The following is a 26,794-nucleotide window of genomic DNA, read 5'->3' as shown; positions in this document are numbered from 1 at the left end:
GGTTAAGCATCTGCCTTCAGCTCAGGTCATGATCCCAGGGTCCTGGGATTGAGTCCCTCATCGGGCTCCTTGCTCAGTGGGGAGTCTGCTTCTCCCTCTCCCTCTGCCCTTGTGCTTGTGCTCTCTCTCTCTGACAAATAAAAAAATCTTAAAAAAAAAAAGTTTCATCTAAATGGGGATAGGCATATCAACAATAGAGTAAATGATCAACAAATACAGTGTTAAAACTATCATGGAAGTCTTTCAGAGTTCAGCTGGGAGCACAAAATAGGGACAGGTTTTCAGTTTGAGTCCTAGAAGCTTTATGGAGAAGATCATTCTTGAGCTGAGTCTTAAAGATGGAAAGGAGCTTTATTAGACTGTTCCCATGAACAGCTTACACCCTTCTCTTTGTATACACCAGCAAGAACACTTAACACCAGAAGAATCAAACCTAGCAGTAAAAGCTAGGCTACTTTTGCAGAAGCTCTCCTCTGTTCCCCGCCAGGAAGGGGAGGCCTTTAGCAGCCTGAAAGTCTTCTTTAGTCTTCTGAGACATATTATCAGACTGTTACTGTTCTGTATCGAGATAGGATTTATCATATCTGAAAGCGTGCATTAGAAACTTCAGGTTAAAGTAGGCAAGGATTCTACCTGGAAAGATCAGCTGGGGCTGGAGAGCATGGGAACCAGAGTCCTAGGTGCAGGGTAATGGGTGCAGGGGTCAGAGCCAGCAAGAGGGGCTAGTGTAGCAGGTTAGACTGATACCAGGACGGGAGGGGTATTTTCTCCTAGGCTACCTTCATATAGCCTACAGCTTACATGTGACCTAACCTACGGGAGTCACACGGCAGCAGAAAACAGTGTTTCTGAGATAGACAGAACAGAGGTATGAGAGCTGAGAAGACACTTCACACCCTCTAGGATAGGTACCTTAAAAACAAAAACAAAGAAAAGGTGGAAAATAGCTATTATTGGCAAGGGTATGGAAAAATTAGAATCTTCGTACATTTCTAATGATAATGTAAAATGATTCAGCTACTGTAGAAAACAGTGTGGTTGTTCATAGAACAACTCAGAAAGTTAAACATAGAGTTACCATATAGCCCAGGAATGTACCCAAGGAATTGAAAACAAGCACTCAAACAAGTCCATGTACCCATATTCAGAGCAGCACTGTTCACAGTGGTCAGAAGCTGCAAACAACCCAAATGTCCATCGGTGGACAAATGGCTAAGTAAGTGGTAGTATATAAATACAATGGACTGTTAGCCAGCCACAAAAAGGAATGAAGTTCTAATACGTGCCACAACATGGGTGAACCTGGAAAGCATGCTAAGTGAAAGAAGATAGACGTAAAAGGTTACCTATTGTGTGATTCCATTTATATGAAATATCCAGAGTAGATACATCCACAGAGACAGAAGACAGATGGATGGCTGGCAGAGGCTGGAGGAAGTGAGAAATGGGGAGGGACTGCTAGTGTGTATAGGGTTTCTTTTGGAGTAATGATAATGTTCTAAAATTAATTGTGCTATTGGTTGCACAACCTTGTAAATATGATAAAACCATTGAATTGTACTTTTTGAATTTTCATTTTTAATTTTTTAAGATTTATTTATTTATTTGGAGAGAGGGAGAGAGCATGAGCAGGGGGAGGGGCAGAGGGAGAGGGAGAAGCAGACTTCCTGCTGAGCAGGGAGCCCAATGTGGCCTGATCCCAGGACCCTGGGACCATGACCTGAGCAGAAGGCAGACGCTTAACCAATTGAGCCACCCAAGTGCCCCTATTTTAATTTTTTTTTTAAAAAAGATTTATTTATTTTAGAGACAGAGAACGCACAAGTGTGGGGAGAGGCAGAGGGGGAGAGAGAATCTCAAGCAGACTCCATGCTGAGTGTAGAGTCTGAGGTGGGGCTTGATCGCAGGACCCTGAGATCATGACCTGAGCCGAAACCAAGCATCGGATGCTTAACCATCTGAGCCACCCAGGTGCCCCTGAATTGCACATTTTATTTTATTTTTAATATTTTAAATTTTTTTTGGATTCAGAACAAGGTTTATTTGTCTGCAAACCTATGGTCGTCCTACATGAATTGCACATTTTAAAAGAGTGAGTTTTTGGGTTATATGAATTATATCTCAATGATAATAAAACATGTAGAGCTTGATTTTTTGTAACTCTTGGACTTCCATTTAGAGAACACCTTATAAAATTTAGGAAAGTAAAGTACCTTAGTCTCTTTTGCAAATTTCCACTCACTGTATGACCTTGTATAGGTCGGTTTTCTCAGGATGTGTTTTCTGATTTGTATTATGAAACAATTGAGCTAAAGGATCTTTGATTCCTTTCAGATGAACATTCCATGATTTTTGAGAGGAAACCCTTTGATTGATAAGTGTCCTGGTAAAAGGATAAAAGACAGGAAGTCTGTTCCTTCCGCTGCTGTCTGTATCCTGTACTTTTAGGAATCGGTCCTTGGCCCTTGCCTTATCAAGTGACCTTTGGCAATTCAGTTCTCCTACCTAGTTTTTGGTTTCCTTGTTTGTAAGATGGGATTGGTCATTAAGGCTCTTACTGGCTCCCTCCTTCAAGGACTCTGATAGAACTGGGTGTTCTCCTGGGAGCTAAGGTTTTGGAATCCAGCAGCTGTCCTGATGGCAAATACTGTTTTTTTTTTTTTTCTTAAGATTTTTTATTTATTCATTCATGAGAGACAGAGAGAGAGAGAGAGAGGGGCAGAGGGAGAAGCAGGCTCCCAAGGAGCAGGGAGCCCGATGCGGGACTCGATCCCAGGACCCCGGGATCATGACCTGAGCCAAAGGCAGACGCTTAACCATCTGAGCCACCCAGGTGCCCGGCAAATACTGTTTTAATACTTTCTTACTGATGGCTTGTTAAAGAAAATTTTTGAAAATTGCCAGATGGAATCTGAGGAGAATACTAGGAAGCTCTTTGCCAGGAGACTTCTGCAAAGATGGAGCCGTGCGTGCTGGGTACCTGCGAAGAATCCCTTGATCTGTGTCCCTCCAGCTCTGTTTTCCCAGCTGAGCGTGGGCTAGAATCCCTACGTCAGTGCTGTTCCCTGCCCAACCCCACGCAGGACTTAGCGTGATGGCCGGTGGTTGTGCGCTGAGGGTGACTTCTTAAGGCTGTGGTTCTTCGGGCTCACCAGGAGGCAGGTAGTAGATAAGCACCCCAGAGAACCGGGGCCGGGTACAGTGAGCTGCCAGCCCTGGCTGCCTTGCCCAGCCTTAATGAAATTCCTGCCATCAGTCGAAGCTTGAGAAATCTCAAATCAGAGGTTTGTTGTGCAGTAGCCGGGAAGGTCTGCGGAGTGATCAGGGCCCCTCTGTCCCCAGCAGCCTCCGAGCTTGGGAAGGGGGAAGGCGGATCAGACTGGCCCAGCACAGAGCGCCTCAGGGCCCATTTTCTGGCAGTAGAAGGCATCTTTGTCCTCCCACTGTGGCCACAGTGCAGCACGTCGCCCTTTCAGTCTCCTCCGCTGGCGGAGCTGGCCTAGGCTTGCACGATCCGTCCGGGCCCCCAGCAGTGCCACGGTCTGAGGTTAGGTGTGCTCCAACACCCGGGGTCCCCAGGCAGCTTGCCGTGGGGCCTCGGCGGATGCCTCACTCTGGCAGCGCAGCTTTCTCGGGGGGGCTCTTCCTCCTCTGCAGGGAATTGCTCAGAGAAATGGAGGCTCAGGCGATGAGGGGAATTTTTAGAGGTCATTCAGCTCTTAAATGACAGAGCCATGGCTCAGACCCGGTCTGTGGCTTTTATTTCAGTGTTTTTGGTACTGTGTTGTTCCGTTCTCCACTTCTGGTAGAGCAAGCAAGATAGAGTATAAAGAATTCCATTTGAAATCAAGCAGACTAGCTCTAGCATTCAGTGGCTTTGTGACCTAGGGTACATTTGTAAAGTTCCCTATGTCCTAATTTCCCCTAAATAAATGGTAGCTACTGTTTTTAGTGTGTGCCTACTGTGGTTAATCCTGGGCCAGTGTAGCCTTTGAGCTTTTAGCAGGGGTATTGAGAAGGGTGTGGAGAGGGGCCTGCAGAGTAGTTGCTGGGGTGGTGGGGAGGCTGTGGAGAGGAAGGGCAAGCCTACACCTTGTCTTCCTTCCTCAGCAGCTCAGATAATGGAGAGAAGTCCCCTGGAAGTGGGAGTAGCTCCTCTCCAGCAAAGCTTGTTTTCTTCTCCGTCAGCTCTATCCTTACCTTACCCTCTTTTTCAACTCATTTTTCAAGCCTTCTCTAGGATGCCTTTCCAGCCTTTTCCCAGGCATGTTCAACCCTTCCCTCTTACTTTCCTCTGGGATCCTATAACCCTTTGTACCTGCCTTTTTTTTTTTTTTTTAAATAACAATCTGTTTTCCTGTTACCCTTTAAACGGGGAACTCCTTGAGGGTAGAAACAGCTTTGTTCATCTGTCGTCATAACTCAGCATATGGCCCAGCAATGAGCAGGTGTCGGGAAATGTATGCTAGAAGTTTTCCAGAAGGAGGCTGGGCCTCTTCAGAGCTATAAGACAGGGGACATGGGAGAAGAGTCTGGCCCAGTTTGGTGGTGGGGAGAGTACCGCGGAGTGTCTTGTGTGGGCTGGTGAGCCAGCGGAAGCACTGTTTGGGCTGTAACCAGAAGGCGGGAGGAATAGCTCCCCCAGGTAAACCACACACCTCAGCGCAGACGTCTGTGCAGATGACCAAAGAAATTCCTAGCGCATATGGCCGTGGCAGTCAGGGGCGGGGGTACTGTGGGCAGTGGAGAAGGTGGCGGGAATAGATTGGGAGAGGGGCTTCTTCCAGAAAGTGATAATCATTGGAGGCTCGCTTTCTCAATGCTAACTGTACCCTGAAAATTCTCACCATTACTCCTGCCTCTGTTTACATGGTAGCATCTCATTGTTATACCGTCCTCCCTTCCTCAGGCCTGATTGTATTAACAGGTGACCTCATTTTGCTAAAGTCTATTTGCAGCACTCAGGCTGGGAATTCTGCCACCCTCTGGCTCCCCAGGTCCTAGCCAGATTCCCTGGCTTAGCTCTGTTCACCTAGCCAGCCGCAGCTGCTCTCAGGAAAGCTCCGAGGTCCGTCTGCCCTGGCCGTGCTCGCTGGGTGTGGGGTGGGTTCTGAGAGCGGACCTTGTGGAGGGGCTCTCAGGCCAGCTAGCTCTACTCTCCTTGTCCTTTCACACGGACTTTGTATTGTACCCCCTTTCCTGCTAAAACCTGCCTGCCTTCTTCCCTTTTTCTTTCCTTTCCACCTTTGCTGAGTACCTGCTCTGGTCAGGCTCTGTGCTAAGTACGGGGCCATAGAGAGAAATAAGTCTTGTGCCTTGGCCCTGAGGAACTCACAGACTATCAGAAGGCAAGCAGCATGAAAGTTGAAAAACACACAAGGGAGTCCCTGAGATAGCAGTAGATAACCCGTGTTTACCTGTCCAAAGAGTGGGATGGTTAAGGAATCCTAGTCAGAGGAGAAGGAATGGAAACATCACTGTAGACTTGTAGTAGGCTGAGCAGGTGGTAGGAGTGAAGAATGGGAATGGAATTAGGATGGAGAGAAGTATATCATTAGTAAGGCACGGACTAGGTTCTTCATTTCCCCTCTTTTTCTGATATATCGGTTTATAGATTCTGTATTAGGGTTCTCCAGAGAAACATAACCTGGATGGATGGATGGATGGATGGATGGATAGATAGATAGACAGACAGATATGAAGAGGTTTATTATAGGAATTGGCTCACGTGATGATGGAGGCCAAGAAGTTCCATGATCTGCCGTCTGCACCCAGAGAACCAGGAAAGCCAGTGGTACTGTTGAGTCTGAGTTCAAGGCCTGAGAATCAGGGGACAGCTGCTGTAAGTCCCAGTCTGAGTCCAAAGACCCGACAAGCAGGAGTGCTGATATAAGACGGCAGAAGATGGATGTCTCAGCTCAAGCTGAGAGAGCAAATTCATCCTTCCTCCGCCTTCTGGTTCTATTCAGGCTGTCAGTGGCCTGAGGGTGCTTTAATGAAGACAGTCTTCTTCACTCAGTCCAGCGATTGAAATACTAATCTGTTATGAAGGCAACCTCACAGACAGACCCAGAAAGCTCTCTTGGCACCCCTTAGCCCAGTTGAGTCGACACATGAAATTAACATCACAGATTCCCTTAGGATTGTGGGGTTCCATCCAGGGCTCTACTGAAGGGACCTGATAATCCTCACCTCTTCTTCCAGCTTTAAACTTCTCCTCTTCTTTAAACTCCACATCCACATTCTTAATTACCTACTGGAAATGTCCATCTGAAGATTTCCAGAACACCTCAAAGCACTCTCATTCATAACTGTGTGTTTGCTCTCATTAGTAATTGTGTGACAATGCATTTTAGAGCTGAGGAAGCAGAGCTCCGGATGAGGCAGAGGCAAGCAGAGAAGCCAGACTCCCTAAGACTCAGTGCAGGATGCTTCTTTTGATGGCACAAGAATCCATCTACTGAGGAGCCCCTTGTCCTTACCAGGCCCTGGGATCCTATCAGTCCTACTCCCCCATCCTCAACCTGAGGGTAACCTGCTGCCCTGACTCCCACATCTGCAGCTCCTCTGAGCCCGCCGCTGCTCCATCCCAGGTTGAGAACAACGCAGGCAGGGGCCACGGGAGCAGCCCTGCTCTCCTTATGGTGTCTCTTCAGGTCTCCTGTGCTGTGGCGCAGAGCCCAGATCTGATACACTGGGAACAATGGCAGGCTCCAGGAGTGGCCCTCTTCTGCTTGGCTCAGTTCTCAGGACATGGCTTTTGTACTTACCTTCTGGTGTTGTTCCTTGTTCGGCTTTTCAGTTTTGCTCTGAACCCCAGCCACCAGCACTTTGCCACATTGCCGCCGGGAGTTCTCTGGAGGTGGGTCTGCCCCTCTATTCCTGGCACGTGCAGTGTCTTATATATTCCAGCCTCTCAATGTTCCTCCTGTCCTCCCTGGTCTCTGGATTGAGCCCACAGCCTAGAAAAGCTCTTCCACAGATGGGCCTTGCAGACCTTTACCTGATCTGGGCTCTGCCTCTTGTACCTAGAATAGGCAAGTTGTCCAGGGGACCCGGCTCCTGCAGGAACTTCAGTCCCACAGCCAGGCCTCAAGCTCTAGTGATACTGCTTTATACTCTTACCAACCATCCCCTTCTCCCCACACTAGCACTCTAGCATTGCTTATCCCGCCAGACAGAAGCCACTGCATGTGGGCGCGTGGGCTCATCGTAGGCCAGGGGTAGCTGGGATGCCCTGAGAAGGCACTCATTTTTAGGGAAGTATGATTTAATAAGCTTCCTGTACTGCTCTCGGGCCTCTCATCTTTTCCACAATAGGCAGAGAGCTTACTATACTAGTGTGTGGCATGTGTGTGTCTAAGAAGAGCAGCTAAGTCCTCTGGAGTGGGAAGCCTTCACACAGGAGGGGATGCAGTGGAGTCTGCAAGGCTGAGCGTGCAGTGGGCAGCTGTCTCACTATGGCTTCCTCTTTGGCAGTGACCCGCCACAATCACCTCAAGGACTTCATGCTGGTGGTGTCTATAGTTATTGGTGTGGGCGGCTGCTGGTTCGCCTACATCCAGAACCGGTACTCAAAGGAGCACATGAAGAAGATGATGAAGGATCTGGAGGGGTTACACCGAGCTGAGCAGAGTCTGCATGACCTTCAGGAAAGGTAAGGCCCTTCCCCATCCCCACAACTGTGGTGCCTCCCGCTCTTGGGGGCCTCCTGTTTCCACCTAGGTTGTGGGCCATCTCGCCCCCGACACATGCTGACAGGGCTGGGCTGTACCACACTTCCAGAACTGTTTGTAGGTTCCTGCCATTGCTGTTGCACAGGCAAATACTCCTCTCCAGGGCAGGAGCTTACTTCTGTCAGAGATCTTGAGCTTCCATGGTTGGATGGCTTGCCCATTCTATCCTCCTTCTGGCATCTGAACTGTTATCCTTCCTGTAATTAACTGTTACTCACTGTTCCCTAAAGAAATCTCACTAATCTGTCTTCCTAATACTTGTAGTTCTTTCTTGTATGGAATCTAAATCTCTTAAGTACTCACTTGTTATGTGACTGGGTAAATCCCCTTCCTCTTCTGGGACTGAGTTCCTCGTCAGTAGTATGAAGGGGTTGAACCAGGAGAACACTAATGGCCTTCTAGATCTGATGGTTGGATTCTGTTTAAACAAAACATGGCTTAAAGACTGTTGTAGGAAATCTAGCCGTGAAAAGAAGGTGCCAGTCAGTCAGTCAGTCAGTCAGTTAACCCACGTACATTCTGACATCTAGGAACCAGGTCTGTGCTGGGAACTGTGAGGAATTCACTGCTCCTGGGGCAACAAAGCTCACACACAGACGAAGGAGCAGTGAGCACACGCTTAGTGCAGTGACTTGTGCCCACTGATGGCATGAGGGCTCTAAGAACAGGAAGGGCACAGAGGCAGGAGGTGAGTGGATGTGGACTCCAGAAGGCGACCTTGAAAGATGGGTAGGGGGGTCCTGGTAGTTAAGGTTGAGGCCAGAGTGAGGCCAGATTCCTGGCACCTTAAGCCTCACATGGATAAGTCTTAGTAAGATGCAAAAGGCAATAGAGCGTTAATGCAGATATTTGGTGTTTTGCTTTGTTGGTTGTTGTTTTCAAATTTTATTTATTTATCTATTTGAGAGATAGAGTGAGAGAGAGCGAGAGAGCACAAGCGGGGGAGGGGGCAGCAGGCAGAGGGAGAAGCAGGCTTCCCGCTGAGCAGGGAGTCCGATGCGGGACTCGATCCCAGGACCCTGAGATCATGACCTGAGCTGAAGGCAGATGCTTAACCGGCTGAGCCACCCAGGTGCCCCAGCTTTGTTTTGTTTTTGAGAAGAGGAGGGACCTACTTCAGGACTGTCTTTTAGAAACTTACTCTGGCAGCTTAGGGATTCTAGTTGGGAAGTCTTTGCAGGAATCCATGTAAAAGGAAATGACATCTGGCTCTTTTCTGTTACTTTTAAATGATAGATACTCTTTTCTTTGGAGGGTGGGGAAAGGATTTCTTATGAGCTAGGTATTGTTAACTACTTAAATGCATTATTTTTTAATCACCACAACTGTGTTAGGTAAGTACTATTATCATCCCTAGTTTCGAGTTGAAGAGATGGGGGCTCAGAGAAGGTGAGTGCTTTGTTTAGGGTCACATAACAGGAAGTAGTGAGCCAGGAGTTTTGACACCCACAGGGTGCTGTCTCGGTAAAGGCGGCCCAATCAGATTCATTTCCATTGGCTGGGTTTCTAAGGGGCGAGCGGAGTTTTATCTCTGAGCTGATTCCTGGCTACTTTTCTGGGCCCCTTGTTCCTGGGCTCTTTGCCAACTGGGGGCTAAAAGCTGCTGTCTGGGCAGTCCCCATTCTTCATTTGTCTGAAAAGCATGTACTGTTTCCATTCCAAAGGCGAATAATCTAGGCAGGAGACATTCCAAGTTTGGGGATAAAACTAAGCTCCCAGCCCTCCCCACTCCCAAGGCCTCCAGAGCTTAATGACACTGTGGCACTTGGAGGAACGAATGCACGTGCACACCCAGAGACGGGCTTACACACGTGCACACACATGTCTTCCTCTGACAGTGTCCACACACCTCCTCGTCCCTCCTTACTTTACTGGGCCTGCGCTGCCAGCCACCACAGAGCTTTTTTTTTTTTTTTACAGAGTTCCTGATACTTGGGGTGAATAAGTGTAATGCTACATGTGCATTCCAGGTAGGATTTCATTGGGTTTCGAGATAATTCTTTGAGGCAGGGATTTTGATTCCCATTTAGAAATGAAGAAACAGGCCTGGTACAAGGAACGGACTTGCCCTTAGTCACATAGCTACTTAGAGCGGGGGCCTGCAGGCAGGCTGCCTCATTCTCTTACTTACAATGCTAACTGACTGCTGCCTTCAAGAAGCTCAGGCTTCTGTGGAGGAGATGGAGTGGGGCGAGGCTTGACTGTGCGTGTATTTGCTCATTTCTGCAGCCAGTAGTACTTAATGGTCTTCGTCTCTACCAGATCTCGTTAGGACTATAAAAGTGGGTCAAGTTTTTTGAATCTACTTTAAAAGAGTTCCCTATTATCTGGACAAGACAGACAGGTCATAGGTTTTCCTGAAGAGGCTGCTCTTCAGTGAAGAACTGAATCCCTAATGGTGTAATTTCAGGAAGTTGGGTGGTGGAAGAACACGGTAAAGGAGGGTATCCAGCAAGGGAAGAAGAGGGGGTAGGAAATGGCGCCTCGGATTTGTTGTTCGCTGTGCCTGTAGCGCCACCTGGTGTGCACGTCGGGGAGGCTCAACTCCCCTTTCCAGGGACAGAGTGGGCAGAAACCTGCAGTTTGTCAGCAGGAAGCTTGCAGCCTAGACCTTTCCCCTCGTCCCTCCCTGCTGGTCCCACCACCTCGTTTGAGACTTCAGCCACTGACAGATCTGGACGTGGCAGTTTTTAGAGGTTGAGTTCTGTCTTCAGAACTTCTGTTCTCTCTCTGCCTTTTCTGTTTCACCTACTTAATTAACTCAGTGGTCCGATGCTCTTTTCTGAGGGCTCCTTTTGTTCTGTAGCTTATCCATCTGTACCTCATGTCTAAGCCATAGAGCCCTGTCTTCTTCTTCATCCTTTCCCCTCCTACCCTGGTCCCCTGTCACTTGGTGTTTTTTTACCAAGATAGGAAGACCTGACCGTGGCCAAGTCCTTCCCTTCTTCCAGAGGGATCAGCAAACTCTTACTCTTTCTTTTGCATCTAGCCCAGGCCTCACCTTCCCTGACTCCTTTCAGGCAGAGTTGGTCACTCCATCCTTTGGGCTCATCCAACAGCTTGTAGGTCTCTCTCTTATGGAACTTATCACACTGTGTGTAGTTGTCTGTTTACTTGTCTATGTTGGGCTAGATCATGAGCTCCCCAGTGGCCCGGACAATTTTCTCATTCATCTCCACATATCTAGGACTGAGTGCAGGGCTTGGCATTCAGTAGACACTTGGAAGTACTTGTTGAAAGAATGGATGAATGAATGGGTGGATTAACATAGATATGTAGAGCAAGGAAGGGAGGAGGGAAGGAGGCTGGGTGGTTTTGTCAGTGAACAGAGGGAATGTGTGGGTGGGTATAAAGGTATATTTTCATTATAACTGAGCCCTTGAGATCTTACCCACCATGAAAGATACTCAGAAAGGAAACTCAGGCCTGGGGGCAGCAGGGGGCTCTCCCAAGCCCTGCCTAGCCCCTTTGGCATGAATTTCATTTTTCTGTGCTTCTGGGAACAGGTACTTAGGACTCCAAGAGTTGCTGCTCAATGATTCCTTTCTTGTCTTCCCTAAATATCCCCACTGCCACCACCCCAGTCATATCTCAGCCATTGTGCCTTCTCTGGATCTTTGGGATAGCTTGCAGGGTATTCTACATTTGTTGAACCTTCCAGATAGCCCTGGATAAGGGAAATAACTATGGGACTTGGACTCATACAGATTGGAATTCTAGTCTCTGTTCTACCTGCAATTACTTCCCCTCCCTAAGTCTTAAATCCGGACCGTCCTAGGCTGATAATGATACATTACTATCTGAGGGGGGGACACATGGAAATACCCTGTAAACTAGTAGTTGTTAGGATCTTAGTATGTGCGCCACCTCAGAGGAGGGAATCACATACCCAGGGACCTAGCTTGATTACTGGCAGCAAAATGATGGCCAACATAAGAGCTATGGTAGCCACTGTGGTTTCTCTGGGCCCTGAGCTAACTCGGAGCCAGTCAACAAAATAGGGAGAATATATTCTCAGTGCCAGAGCCCTCATTTTCCTCTTTGATGCCACGACTTGTGGCGTATGGCTGGCACCCTTGCCTGGCCTTCTCCAGCTCCCTGCATCGCCCCCAGGCTGCACAAGGCCCAAGAGGAGCACCGCACAGTAGAGGTGGAGAAGGTCCATCTGGAGAAGAAGCTGCGTGATGAGATCAACCTTGCCAAGCAGGAAGCCCAGCGGCTGAAGGAGCTGCGGGAGGGTACGGAGAATGAGCGGAGCCGCCAGAAATACGCCGAGGAGGAGCTGGAGCAGGTAGGAGAGTGCACAAATTCCTGGACGCGCTCGGGGGTGGGGGGAGGGGGAAGAACAGGGGCCAGAAGGCTGGCCAGAATGTTTCATGAGAGAGGACTTGGAAATCGGGCTCCAAGAATATCTTCAAGAGTCAATAGAGTCTTACCAATAAGAGTAGTGGAGAAGTTGCAAAAAAAAAAAAAAAAAAAAAAAAGGTCAAGGAATAGGGGATAACAGGTGTAAACAGTTATTTTGTTTCTTTTTTGATTGAAGTATTTACATAAAGTGTACAAATCATAAATATACAGCTGGAAAGCTTTTACATGAGCATGTACCTGTAAAACCACCATCCAGATCAAGATATAGAATATCTTTTTTTTTTTTTTAAGATTTATGTATTTGAGAGAGAGCATGCACCTGAGTAGTGGGGAGAGGGACAGAGGGAGAGGGAGAAGGAGGCTCCCTGCCGAGCAGGGAGCCCGATGCGGGGCTCGATCCCAGGAACCCAGGATCACGACTTGAGCAGAAGGCAGAGGCTTAACCGACTGAGCCACCCGGGTGCCCCCAGAATATCTTTTAAGCACCCCTTCTGGGCCTGTAGTTTGTTTGTTTGTTTTTTGCTCTCTTAATATTGTCTTTTAATGAACAGAGGGTCTTGATTTTAATGAAGTCCAATTTAATCAATCTTCTTTTTAAACAGTTGATACTTTTTGTGGCCTGTTTAAGAAATCTTTCCCATTCCCCAAGATATTTTTCTAAATTTTCTTCTAGAAGTGTTATTGTTTTACTTTTCACATTAGGTTTGTAGTTTATTTCAAATTAGTTTTTGTGTATGATATGAGGTGGGAAGTCAAGTTTCTTTTTCTTTCAGGTAGATACTTTATTATGTAGTCCATTTGTTTATCCTTGTACCACATTGTCTTCTACTAAGGTTTGATATTGCTAGTAAGTTCTCCAGCTTTATTGATGGCCTTGGCTCTTCTAGGTTCTTTGAATTTCTATAATTAGCTTGTCATTCTACTGCTCTTCCCTACTCCCCCGCAAAAAGTCTTGCTGGGATTTTTCTTGTTTTTGCTTTGAATCTATAGATTAATGCGGGGAAAATTGACATTTTAACCCAAGTCTTCTAGTCCACGAGCATTGTTTATCCTGTCATCTATTTAGGTTATTTATTTATTTATTTATTTAATTTTTTAAAAAGAGTTTCTATTTATTTATTTGAGAGAGAGAGAAGGAGAGAGAGACAAGCAGGGGGAGCAGCAGAGGGAGAGGGAGAAGCAAACTGCCCGCTGAGCAGGGAGCCCAATGCATGGCTGGATCCCAGGACCCTGGGACCATGACCTTAGCCAAAGGCAGACACGTAACCAGCTGAGCCACCCAGGTGCCCTTATTTAGGCCTTTTAAATTTTCTCTCAGCAATGTTTTGTAGTTTTCAGTGTAGACGTCTTGCACTTTGAAAAAATTTTTTGACTTGCTCTTATTTTTCTAGCCTTTTTTTTTTTTTTTAAGATTTTATTTTTAAGCAATCTTTATACTCAACGTGGGACTCAAACCCATGACCCTGAGATCGACAGTTGCTTGTTCCACTGACTGAGCCAGCTTGGTGCCCCTTCTTTTTCTAGCATCTTGAGGTGGAAGATTAGGTTATTGATTTTAAACCTTTAATGTTTTCCAACATAGGCACTTAGAGCTATAAATTTCCCAGCTCAGCACTGCATTAGCTGCTGCATTTACTAAGTTCTGGTATTTCATATTTTCATTATCATTCAGTTTAAAAGATTTTCTAATTTCTATTGCAAATTTTTTGGGGGGGGCATGGTTATTTAGAGTAAGTATGTGGCCTAATTTTCACACACTTGGGGGACTTTTCTAGTTATCTTTCTCATTGATTTCTAATTTAATTTTGCTGTGGTCAGAGAACAGATACTATATGTTTTCAGTTCTTTCAAATGTTGAGACTTGGTTTGTGTAAACAGACCAAACAATACAATTGAAAGGCAAAGAGTTGTCAGATTGGATAAAAAAACGAAACCCAGCTATGTGCTGTTTACAAGAGATACACTTTAAGGATACAAAATGGTTCAAAGTAAAAGGATGAGAAAAGATACAGGATACAAACACAGAAGAAAATAAAGCAGGAGTAGCTATATTAATATCAGACAAAGCAGGCAGTTACAGCAGGAAGTATTACTGGAGACAAAACTGATACATGTGTGAAACTAACAGTAACATATAACAACACTTGATTTGCATACATCTAACAATATAGTTAAAAAATATATAAAGCAAAAGTTGAAGAAACTAAAAGTGTAATAGACACATTTATAATCAGAGTTAGAGATTGTAAAACACCCCTGTCAATAATAAGCAGCCCAAAATTTCAGTAAGGATGTAAAACACTTAAACATGATTAATCAGTTTGCCCTTATGGACACAAACAGAGCATTTCGCCAGACAACCGCAGAATGCACATGCTCTTTCGTGTTCACGGAGTGCTTCTGCTGCATTCCCTCCTCTCCTTCTGGGGATCCAGTATTCATGCAAGACCTTTTCACTGGATTCCACTCGTCTATTATGCTTACTTGTGTCTTTTTTTTTTTTTTTTCTCTCTCTCTCTGTGCTTTGGTTTGGTTATTTTCTATTGATTTATCTTTGATTCCCCAATCCTGTGTTCTGCTGTGAGCATTGTGCTGTTTAACCCATCCAGTGGGATCCTGCTCTCAGATACTGTAGTTTTCAGATTTAGAATGCTCATCTTACTCTTTTATAGATTCCAGTTTCCTGCCCAGAATTTCCATCTTTTCACCTATTGTATCTATCTTTTCTGTATTTTCTTTAGTATTTCAGTCATAGTTATTTTAAAGTCCTTTTCTGGTAACTCTAACATTTGGATCACTTATGAGACTGCCTATTTTTCTTCTTGATTATTGGTTGTATTTTCCTGCCTCTTCTCATATCTAGTAATTTATTTTTAGTAAATGCTGGACAGTGTGTATAAAACAATAACAGAGGCCCCAGATGATTTTATCCTCCATCAAATAGAGGCTCCCCCCCACCCCCTTTCTCCTGTTAGGTATGTAGGATGAGGACCTAATCACCTCAGGCCAATCAGAAATTGAGCCATGTTGGAACTGGGTTGTAGGTTTAGTAAGACTTGGTCTAGCAGTCATTTGTCCCAGTTTCTCAGGCACATCCCTTCCTTTTTCTTGAGAGCTGGTGGATTTCTTTCTCCTGAGCCCATGAGAAATTCATGTCTGTCACTGGGAGGATTTTAATTTAGCTCTTTGGCCTCCTGCTCGGAGGGGAGGACCAGCAGTGTGTTTGAAGCAGGTCCCTTCCTTCCCGCAATATTTTGTTTCCTAAGTATTATGAAATTGTGGGAGATTTTATTCCACCCTTTGGCCTAGCTACGTGTTGTCCTGCAGAGCCTCAGAGCTCAGTAAATGCTCAGTGAAGACAACGGGGTGTATGTTTGGGACATCTCAATTTCCAGTCTGTCATATCAGTATCATACCTGGTTTCTCTGGGCCCCGGTGGAGTTGCACTGCCCGCGCTGAGCCCGTTTATCAGCTCTGACCCAGAACCATCAAAAGCCTCCAAGGAAGAAAACGGCTGACAGTTGTGAACTCACCTTAGAAAGGCTTTTTCCCCTCTCTGGATTTTTCATCTAATTCAGTGGTTCTCAAACTTTTTGGTCTCAGGACCTTTTTACTCTTACAAACAATTTAGGACCTCAAAGAACATTTTTAAAGGGGCGATATGTTGCTATTTACCCTGTTAGAAGTTAGAACTAGGAAAATTAAAAAATATTTACTAATTCAGGGGTGCCTGGCTGGCTCAGTCAGAAGAGCATGCAACTCTTGATCTCAAGGTTGTGAGCTTGAGCCCCATATTGGGTGTAGAGATTACTAAAAAAACCCAAATAATCTTAAAAAATTTACTAATTCATTTAAAATAAGTATACTGAACTCTTTATATATTAACACAAATAATATTTTTTGAAAAATGCATTTTTCAAAATAAAAAAATGTAGTGAGAAATGATTTTTTTTTTTTTTACAATTTTGTAATATTTTTAATGTCTGGCTTAATAGACTACCGGATTCTTACATTAGTATCTATATTCAATCTGTTATGATATTCCTCATCATGTAGCCTTGGGAGAAATCTATAATTTGTTGTGAGAGAAAGGGAGTGAAAAAGGGAGGTAAATAATGTCTCAGTATTGTTATAAAAATAGTTTGATATAAAAATAGTTTGAGCTCACAGATGCTCTGAAAGGATGCACTCAAGGATCCCTGGATCCAACTTTGAGAACTGTAGACCTAGTCCTTATTGCTTCTAGAGCCCTCTGATGTCTTTGAAAATTTTTCATAATTATAATAATTTATCTTTCAAGAATTTCATAATTTTCAGAACTTAGCTTTCCCCAGATGTTGTGATGGATCAGAATTGTTCTTGGGGCGCCTGGGTGGCTCAGTCGTTAGGCGTCTGCCTTCAGCTCAAGTCATGATCCCAGGGTCCTGGGACCGAGCCCCGCATCGGGCTCCCTGCTCAGCGGGAAGCCTGCTTCTCCCTCTCCCACTCCCCCTGCTTGTGTTCCCTCTCTCGCTGTCTCTCTTGCTGTCAAATAAATAAATAAAATCTTTAAAAAAAAAAAAAGAATTGTTCTTGCGCCGTGACCTACTGCATCCTGTGGGGGAGTGGGCGTCAGGTGTGACCCTGGAAAGCACATGGCCAGTGGTTATTAATGTTGCTGCATATTAGAATCACTGGGAGAGCATTTGAGATTTTTGATACCCAGGCCAGCACCCCAGATCAGTGAAATCAGAACCTGGATTTGGGTCCAGATTTCAGTATTTTTAAAGTTCCCCAGGTGATTCCAGGGTGTGGCAGGTTGAGAACCACACCCATAGAATAAAAGAATACTCTGAATTGCCACAGTTCTCATCTCCTTAAGGCATTTATTCCTTGTATGTGGCAAGATGTGTCTGTCTCTGTCTCCTTGCCCCCCCCCGCCCCCTGCCCTCCAAGTTTCCTTTTCCCCATTTTGTAAGTATTTCTCCCATTAAAAAGTTTTGAGCCTGTTAGGCCAGCCCTTCCAACTGTCACACTTCCCTCTATTTGTTCTTTTTCCTCTTCTCTTCCCATTCTCCCCTTAGCCTTTCCCATTCCTTTCACTTCTTTCAAGGTAGAACTGGATCATTCATTTCAGACTTGGTGTATTAGACTCCGTGGTATCTGTTCTTCGTTTTAAATCTACAAAGCCAGGAGTGGGCTGTGTTATAGTTTCTCTTCCAAGGAACAAAAACCATGTGAAGATTGGTCCTCTCATTGGCTGTCTAAGGAATAAAGGTGTTCTGTCCTTAGCTGAGGCCCTCCCAGTCTATCGTAGGCCATGGGTAGAACCTCGGGCCTGCTCTGGGGTACTTGCCCCATTGGCTGAAGGTGGGCATAATAAGTCTGCTCTCAGTCCCTTTTCTCTGAGATTCTGACCAGCTAAAGGTCAGTGTATACTGTAGCCTGGGGAAGATAGCAAGGAATCCAGTGTATATAGTGTCTGTGTAATCTCAGACCTTCCACGTTCAGTGCTTTGTGATGGTCTACTTTGTTGTATGCTCCTTGCTTGAGAAGTCAGTGAGGAGATTTCTGCGTACACAGTGGTTCTTTCATGTCTTGGCCTCTTTTGGTTAAAAGTAAGCATGATTGTTGTCTACGCCCTTTGTAGAGGGTGCCCTTCAAAGGGAGAATCATAGACCAAAGCCTCTGGGCTACGGAGACTTTGGAGAGCATTCAGGCCAACCCCCTTCCGGAGTAGCAATCATTTTTAAGGTCTCTCTGACCTGAGCTGTTCGCATACCTCGTCCTGAGATCACCCCTTCACTTATGGTTGGGATTTGCGAGGGAAAAAGTCTTTCCTCACACGGAATTGAGATGTGCAGGACCAGTTGAGTGACAGACCAGGGACCAGAACCAGATTTCCAGATTCCCAGTCAAGTGCTTTTCCTGCCACATCGTGATGTCATGAGGTCTAAGCACAGACCCCAACTCTCAGAAAGAGGATGATTCACTGAGCTGACCTGTGCCTCAAGAGAGCAGGGAAGATTGCTGGGGATTGGCTGTGGACCGGGAGAGACAGGTAATTGTGTGGGCAAACAGCACTCTAGTCTAGGCAGCAAAAAAATCTCAATTTGAGATCTGGTTGACACTACTGACTGTGTGACCTTGAGCAGGCGACTGTCCCCTGAGCTTGCCTCCTGTGGTATATAAAATACGGAGAATAATCCTTGCCCTTTCTGCCTTTTGAGAGGCTTGAAAGCGCCCATGAGCTAGCAGGTGAGAACTGAATTTGGTGGTATCAGACAGAGGCACTGGCGGGGGTCTTGGCAGCAGTAAATGGGTCACACCCTCTTGGCTGCACAGGTCCGGGAGGCCCTGAGGAAAGCGGAGAAGGAACTGGAATCACACAGCTCATGGTATGCTCCAGAGGCCCTTCAGAAGTGGCTGCAGCTGACACACGAGGTGGAGGTGCAGTACTATAACATCAAGAAGCAAAACGCCGAGAAGCAGCTGCTGGTGGCCAAGGAGGGGGTGAGACGCGCCCTCCTGCTGTCCTCCGTGCTCCTGGCCCACTCCCTTCCCCCACCCTTCCTCCTTGCCTCCGCCTCTCTCCGTCCCAGCTGTGGGACCAAGAGATATCCCGGTGCTGGGTTCTGTTTCTTTTCCTGATGCATAGTTCCTGATGATGTCCTCAAGTTTCTGGAGGAGGGAATGAGGGAAAGATGAAGCCGGTGGAGGCAGTAGAGGGAAGGCTCTGTCAGCCCCGCCTGCCATGGGGCAGAGCCCTCCTGGGGTCGGGGGGCCTAGCAGGGGGTCCTGCTGCTTCTCTCATTGCCTCCATCTTCTTTCCTCCCCCACTCTTTGCCCTTCCCTTGCCTTCTTTTTCCTTCTTCTCTTCTTTTCTCTTGTGCAGCCTAAGCTGTGCTAGGAGGAGGAAGGGGACCCAGCCACAGAAAGGCACTTCTCATTTTCCAACCTCTAATCCCTGCTCTGTTTAAGCTGAGGACCTCATCTTTGCAGGCTGAGAAGATAAAAAAGAAGAGAAACACACTCTTTGGTACCTTCCATGTGGCCCACAGCTCTTCCCTGGACGACGTGGATCACAAAATCCTAACTGCAAAGTAAGTAGCACCTGCTGCCCGGCTCTGGTGATGCCCACCCATCCTCAGAGCTGGAGGGTGGGCAGAGTGTCCGACCCCAGGTGTACTTCTTCACTGGTAGAGGGGCGGTGCTGGTCTCCTGTCCCGGCTTTTACCCGCCTCCCACGTTACTCTTTTTTTTTTTTTTTTTTAAAGATTTTTTTTTTTTTTTAATTTATTTGACAGCGAGAGACACAGCGAGAGAGGGAACACAAGCAGGGGGAGTGGGAGAGGGAGAAGCAGGCTTCCCGCTGAGCAGGGAGCCCGATGCGGGGCTCGATCCCAGGACCCTGGGATCATGACCTGAGCCGAAGGCAGATGCTTAATGACTGAGCCACCCAGGCGCCCCTCCCATGTTACTCTTAAGTGTCTGACTTAATTGTGTTCTTATTTGCAACGCCTCCCCCCCCCCCCCCCCCCCCCCCCCCCCAGCTTGCTCCTCTGACAGGCCTCATTCCTGCTGGGGCTCCCAGCCATGCATGGCTTCACTTCTGTCCCCTGTGCTCCAGGCAAGCTCTGAGTGAGGTGACGGCGGCACTGCGGGAACGCCTGCATCGTTGGCAGCAGATTGAGATCCTCTGTGGCTTCCAGATTGTCAACAACCCCGGCATCCACTCCCTGGTGGCTGCTCTCAACATAGACCCCAGCTGGATGGGCAGTACGCGCCCCAACCCCGCCCACTTCATCATGACGGATGACGTGGATGACTTGGATGAGGAGATTGTGTCACCCTTGTCCATGCAATGTAGGTGACCTCCTGGGTGGGCGTGAGGGAAGGAGCTCTGAGGCCCGGGTTGAGAAGTTGTTGGCCATTGCTGTGCTTCAACAGCATCTGGGGCAGATACCAAGGGAGCGAGGTCAGCGCCCGGCCTTGGGTCATGACACACAGCTCACATCAGGATATTCCTCTATGGTTGTGCTCTTGGTGGATTTTTCTCGCTGTATGTTGTGTCTGCCCCTCTGGGGCTACTGTATTCAGTGTGTCTCCCTTCACTCTGTGTTTTTAAAATCCCTTTATCCTCCTTTCTCTTCCCCATGTGCCTTTATAAAAACAATCTCCTTTAGTGGTTCATAATATAAAAATGATATTCATTTTTGCCTCTTGAGTGCTTTTATTTGTGTTTTCGTTTTTTTTTTTTTTTTTAAGATTTTATTTATTTATTTGACAGAGAGAGACACAGCGAGAGCAGGAACACAAGCAGGGGGAGTGGGGAGAGGGAGAAGCAGGCTTCCCACCAAGCAGGGAGCCCGATGTGGGGCTCGATCCCAGGACCCTGGGACCATGACCTGAGCCGAAGGCAGACGTTAACCGTCTGAGCCGAAGGCAGACGTTAACCATCTGAGCCATCTTAACCGTTTTCGTTTTTGTATTCTTTATTCTTAATTGCTAAAGTGGACGAATGGGATGATATCTTTTTTCTCTCTGCCTTTTTGTGTGAGGCCCCATGAAGCAATAGTCCCTTAAAGAGACATAGCCCTAAGTCCTCCAAGCCAGAAAGACGTTCTTGTCCTGGAGGGATCTCCTGCACAAGCATGTCTGGCTTTCCACCTGAATTCTTGGACCTCTGCACCCTTTCCTGGGCCTTCTCTCCCCGTCTTCTCCCCTCCAGTGGTGAGAGCTGAGTAGAGCAAAGTCAAAGAGATAACTCTCTGTGGGAAATCTTTTGCAAATGAGGGGCTTACCCCTGAGTGGCCTGGTTGAAATTTTCTCTGGATCAGAGGTGATTTTAAGGAAAAGCTTTGGTCCGGGGCCCATATCCCATGAGGCTGGCTTAGGGGCTCACTTTCAGAAAGCCAGATTCTTTCATCAGGCTGGATTCCAGCTCCAGGCAGGATTTGTTTGTAAATTTGTTCAGCAATACTTTGCCTCCGGCCAAGCTGCGTTGTCACCGTGATGTGATATCCTATGAGGGCTTTAATCAAAGGCCCAACGAGGTTAAGATCACTGGCAGGCAGGTCTTGATCCTAAAGGCTCCTATGTTCCATGGATTGGAAGGGACCTTCATTAGCTCTGAGCTACCCACCCCTTGCCCCCGGCCCTCCCTTTATCCCACTGAAGGGTGGGCTGAAGCCCTCTGTAAATCAGATTCTCTTCTCCTTTTGGCCTGGCTGTTGGACCCTAGATGCTGCCTGGCTGATGGGGCGTAGGTTCAGTGACCGCTCTCTCTGCTCAACATCCGCCGGCTCGGATGATCAGTCCCTCTGGAAATACCCGGGTTTGAGGAGCCCCTTTGGGGCTTTTGTTTTTCCAACTTTTGGGACTAAACCAGCACTCCTACCCCATGAGCCCCTTCTGCCTGCCTGCCTCACTCCCCTGCCTGCTCCCTCTATTCCCTCAGCACTGCCCCTACTAACTGCAGGGAGAGGTTCGGGGGTGAGAAGAATCAGCCTGCTCAGCTGAGGGCTAGAGAGAGAACACCCATGGTGATGGAAGGCTTGGGCTTCTCTTTTCAGCCCAGCTAGACAGAAGTCCTGGTGGCCCTTCTTCCAGCTGGGCTGGGATGGAAAGAGAGAAGGAAAGTTCCTTTCTCCCTTTTCTCCCTTTTCTTCTCCCTTTTCTTCTCTTTCCCCCTTTGCCTCTTTCTGTTCCATGCTGCTTCTTCCTCTTCTGCCTCCCTTCCATGCCTTAAAAGCCACCAGTCATAGAAGCCCTGCCTCCCCAGCTCTCCATCACTGTGGAATTGTGTTCTCTCCCTTGCGGCCCCTCCGTGGCTTCTGGCACCCTTGTTACCTGGCTCTTTCTCCCATCTTTAGGGAGAAGTCAGGGCAGCCCATCTCTCAGGGTAGAGGAGCAAAAACAAAGGTAGAAATTCTCTTTCCAGCTGGAGCTGGAAGTGAGCCCAAGGGGGATGCTCTAGCACATTCCCAAGTTACCTGGTGTCCACATATCCCCTTCACTGGGCATGGTGGCCATTATCTGCCAAGAGCCTGATCTATAGCATTGTTCCAAGAGCTGGCTCTTTGTTGTCTGTACACTTGTTAGAAGAGATTTGGAAAGTGAAAAGTGTAAATATGAGCATTAAAAAAAGGCACCCAAAGCTTCACCCTATTTGAGCATCTTCTCTGACAGTCTTCTGAAGTCTGTGGAATTTTTAATAATTTTTTATGTGGTCAAGGTAATAATGACCACTACTATTTATTGAGTGCCATGAACTGTGCCACGTACTTTAAATGCACTCTCTTGAAGCCTCACAACAACCCTGCAGGATTTTATAAATCAGGACTTAAAATAGGGAAGTAAGTTGCACAGGGTCACGGCTACAAGTGGAAAGGCTTTGTTTCAGACTCTAGTCTGTTGTGTTCCATAGCTCGAGGTATTTCTTTTACGTCTAATTTTGTATCCTTTTGTTTCCCCTGAGCATTTTAATAGGTATTTTTGTGTTTTTCAACTCTTAAGCAGCATTTTTAATAGCTGTAGAGTTTTCCAGCATTCGGATATACTATCATTTTCCCCTTGTTCCAACTTTATGTGTACTTTCAAATAATTATTAATACCGATGTGATGAGCGTGTTTGTGTATAAATCCTTGTCTACATTGCGAATTATTTCCTGAGGTTGGCTTTCTAGAAAGGCTGGTTCTTAGTGCTCTCCCGAACCTTGCCCCACACCCCCCCGTCCCACCCTGCCCTGCCTGTGTCCTCCCACTCACCGCCCTGCCTCTCCTTTCTAGTCATGGTGGCCCTCGGTCTCCTTCCATTGCAGCTGCCACTAAAACTGCCCTGGGCACCTCATCATGAATTTCCCCTTCCTTTCAGGAGCCCTGGTGGGAGGTCTTTGGGAGGAGGTGCCCCAGTCTCCAGATTGGGCACCAAGGGCCCAGAGTGGGCCGCAGCAAGCATTTCTCCAGGGGCAGACCTGCTTGCCTGCCAGCCCGAAGGAGGCTGGCCCTTCCTCACCCTTTCCTCCCTCTCTTTGCAGCTCCCACCCTGCAGTGCAGTGTCCGGCAGCGCCTGACGGAGCCACAGCATGGCCTGGGATCTCAGAGGTTGGTAGAGGGCGAGGCTGGCCACTTCTTGACAAGCCGGGTCTCTCTGCGGCGAATGCGCAGCCTTTCATCTGGACAGTCTTTCAGTTCTGAAGGCCACGGGACCAGCGCTCCATCTGCCTCTGCTTCTTCTTCCTGCTCCTCTCCCGCCGCCACCACCACCACCTCCTCCACCACCACCTCCATCACCACCGTCCATGTCCACCCTGTTTATTACCGCCACAGCACTTCCTATTTCCTCCAGATGGGGCCCTACCCTGGCCCACCCCCTTCTGACAGCAGCGCTGTGATGCCTGGGCATTCAGAGAGCTTGGGGTATCGGCTGTCTCTCTTCTCTTTCTTTCCTCCCTTCCTTCACTTTCTGCTGCCTTTACCTTGGCCTCTGCCTGCTGGCTGCTGCTTGGTCAGCTGGGTGTGTGTGTGTGTGTGTGTGTGTGTGTGTGAGGGTGTGTGTGCAGTGGGGCAACTTCTCCTTGTCCTGTCCTCTCCCAGCCCCGGGGCTCCTTCTTAAGGTCAGCCTCACTTCCCACAACTTTGTGCCCTTCTCTGTTTGGGCTTTGCCGACTCTAAAAATGAGTACAGCGCCCCTCCCTCGTGGTCCTGTCGCACTTGGGCCTGAACTCTGCACCTGCACATTCGTTGTTTCACTGGAGGCCTTGCTTCCTTTACTCCTTTGATAGAACATTTATGGATACCTGCTCTGGGCCAGGCTCTGCGGGACAGGGGGATTCCTAGATGAATAGTCAAGAATTACAGTCTGGTCCGGGAGAGGTACACAGACAATTACGGAACAAGTTGAGAAGTGCTACGGGGGTGTTGAGGAGGGAGTGACTAAGAGTGTGCACCTGGGTGGAACGTGTCACAAAAGAGATGACATTTGTGCTAACGCCCTGTGTACAGGAGCAGAAGAAAATGCGGTCTAGGCAGAGGAAGCCTGATGGGCAGAGGCGTGGATGTATTTGTGGTTAGGACCTTGGACGTGTGTTGGTGGGAAGGGGTGGCAGATGAGGCTAGGAGGAGGAAGGGCTCTGAGAGGCAGGGGGCTTGGGCCATTACCTTTTAGGAGAGGGAGCACTGCAAAAGGATTTCTAAAAGGAACAGAATCAGATTTGCATTTTAGAAATAACATTTTAGGGGCCTGTATAAAGAAGAGAAGGGGAGACTACAGAAATTTGGAAGTCACTGAGGTAGACCAGTAGGGGAGGTAGTGAGGTCTAGGCGTGGCAAGGAGAGGATTAATTTGGCAACGGGCTGGGAGGGGTGGAGGAGAGGGAGGGACCTAGGAGGACACTCAGGTTTCTGGCTTGGGTGACCTAATGGATGTGGGACCCTTCACGGAATTAGGGAACTGAAGAGGAGAAACAGGTTCAGGGTTTTGGACAAGAAGTTTATAGGTGGGACGAGCCTAAAGTACTCACTTTGAGTAGGGATTTCAGGTCCTGAAGGGTCAAGTAATTTTCCCCAGGTCCCACGGCTCATTAGGAACAGAACACAGAGTCGAACTTGACTTTCCAGGCCCGGACACTCTTCCGGTATTTCTGTCCTTCTACGAGGTCTCGATACGTGAACTGTGTAAGAACTGGGGAGTGGCTTCCTGCCAAAGCCTGGTCTAGCAGGGGCCGGGCCTTTCCCGGCTAATACCTCAGGAGATAGGCTAGGGTCAGAGATGAGAGCCTTGAATTAAGCTTAGGGGAGCCTCAGAAAGTCCCTCTCCTCCAGAGGGACCTCTCATCTCGGAAGTTGTGACCCAGCCCAGCCCTGGCCTCTGGGCTGCAGCCTGCTCACGCTGCTGTGGATTTTTGGTCCTGCTTCACTCTGGATGCCAGTCCCTCTCGCTCTGCTCCTGGAACGTCCGGATAGTTATCCATGAGGGCTGTTCCTTTGTCTTTCACCAAGGGACTGCCCTTGCTAGCACTTTCACCCAGCACTGTGGCTCATTTTCATTCTCATCCTCATTGTCATCCAAAAGCTTAGGCAGGGAGACTGCCCCTCCCCATAAAGGTGGAGAAGACTGGATTGGGGTTCGGGGCACTAGGGGATGCTGCGAATCTCATGCTCCAAGGCCCAAGCCAAGGGCAGTGGGGAGGGAGGGCAGGGAGGTACCTGCACCCACCTGGCCTGTTCACTACTGAATTTTCTTTTGCACCATGCACCAGAGGATCGTCTCTAAAGACAAACAGGCTCTCTAGTAAGGTTAGTAGCTTGGTATGGAAGCCCCAAGGCAGCCCAGCCTTTGGGGAGGGACACCCCTGGCCTGAGTGTCTCAACGATTCAGGGAGGGAAAGTGAGCTTGCCTCAGCAGGCCTCTGACCTCCTGCATCTACCTGAGCTTCCTCCAGGCTCTTTTCTGGCTTTGGAAGGTCTCAGCTTTTAACTGATGACAAGGCATGGAGGGATGGGAATCATGGCCAAATGGGGCTGTGGGCCACAAGAAGTGAGGCTGGGAGGGCCCCAACCCCCTGACTGCTCTCCCTTGGCATTAGAAAAGTAAGCTCCTGGGATCCTCATCTCGTCAGCCTAGAGGGCCCCTTTTCCCAGTGCGGTTACTCCCCAGAACTGTCTCGGCACCTTGCTCAGTGGCCCATATGTGTGTAGAAAAGGCAGGATATGGAGAGGATCATCTTGGAACTTAGGGAAACGAGGGCACATTTAGACAGAAGGATAGTGTCAGATATACGAAACCAAATATGAGACTGAACATGAGTAAACAGTAGAGGATGTGGTTGAAACAGTATCTGTAGGATGGAGTTGGAGCTGGGATTGTTCTCTGCTGTTCCTTGTCTCCAGGAAGATACTGGCCCACGGGGTAGTTGCTTAGTTAATTGTTTCCTACCGAGAATTAACCATCCAGTAGCTATGAGCCAACCTTCTGCTTTTGCTTATTTTCGGGGCCTGGTGCCCTTCCTAATTTTTGACCCACAGCCTCCTCCTTTCCAGGTCCTATGGCGCTCTCCCCTCCCACTCCTGACTTTTCCCCTTTGCTTCCTGACTTGGATGTTTAAGCGTTTCCCTTAGCCCTCTCCTCTGCCCCTACTGTGGGTTCTCCTCTGGGAGAGCAGAGGGAGAGTTATGGGACTGGCAGGGGACCCCCAAATTTACCCTTTTGTCTGTAGAGGCAGGAGAGGAGGCATTCAGAATTGGTTTGTGGGCCTTCTTAGGAATAGCCAGCCCCTTAGAGGGTCTCAGCTTTCTCGACTAACCTGTATGTGTGCATGTCCAGTGTGCAGTGCCACATCCCCATAACTCAGCCTTGCAAAGAAGCCTCTTGTGATTGGCCCACATATGGGTCTTCCAGCTTGACTGGCCTCATCATCTTCATTCCCACAATACTTCCTACATTTCCAAGTGATTTGCCAACATATTTGATCCTCCAAACAGCCTTGCAAAGTAATTGAGTTGGTATTGTCTTCATTTGGCCAAAATTGAGGACCAGCAAGGTTAGATGACTTGTCCAAGGTCACACGACAAGCCTCAGGCAGAGATGGAAATTATGACTTCTAGTGGCAGCTCTTCACAACCACTGCTCCTTTAAAGACCAACATCCTGTCCTGTCTTTCTGCACCTGCCTACACTCTCCCTCTCCATTCCCGTGAGAGGGTTGAAAG

The 26,794-nt window shown here is 47.8% G+C and overlaps 1 protein-coding gene across 4 annotated transcripts in view; it reads left to right on the top strand.

Moving 5' to 3' along the window:
- The window catches only part of STIM1 (stromal interaction molecule 1), a 186,930-nt gene that overhangs the window by 157,428 nt on the left and 2,708 nt on the right, over positions 1–26,794 (top strand). The window contains exons 6-12 of one of the 4 annotated variants that reach the window (XM_032426876.1): positions 7,480–7,657; positions 11,850–12,027; positions 18,429–18,596; positions 19,086–19,186; positions 19,714–19,949; positions 21,328–21,420; positions 23,123–23,189. In XM_032426876.1, coding sequence (XP_032282767.1) covers positions 7,480–7,657; positions 11,850–12,027; positions 18,429–18,596; positions 19,086–19,186; positions 19,714–19,949; positions 21,328–21,420; positions 23,123–23,189 — 1,021 coding nt within the window. Of the gene's footprint in view, positions 1–7,479; positions 7,658–11,849; positions 12,028–18,428; positions 18,597–19,085; positions 19,187–19,713; positions 19,950–21,327; positions 21,421–23,122; positions 23,505–25,345; positions 25,383–26,794 lie in introns of all 4 variants that reach the window. The other 3 variants (XM_032426878.1, XM_032426877.1, XM_032426875.1) reach the window with 3 other exon arrangements.

The sequence above is a fragment of the Phoca vitulina genome, unplaced genomic scaffold, assembly GCF_004348235.1.
Source record: "Phoca vitulina isolate PV1807 unplaced genomic scaffold, GSC_HSeal_1.0 scaffold36, whole genome shotgun sequence".
NCBI lineage: Eukaryota > Metazoa > Chordata > Mammalia > Carnivora > Phocidae > Phoca > Phoca vitulina.
The sequence above is the reverse complement of the archived record's forward strand: the minus strand, read 5'-3'. Positions and strand labels throughout refer to the sequence as shown.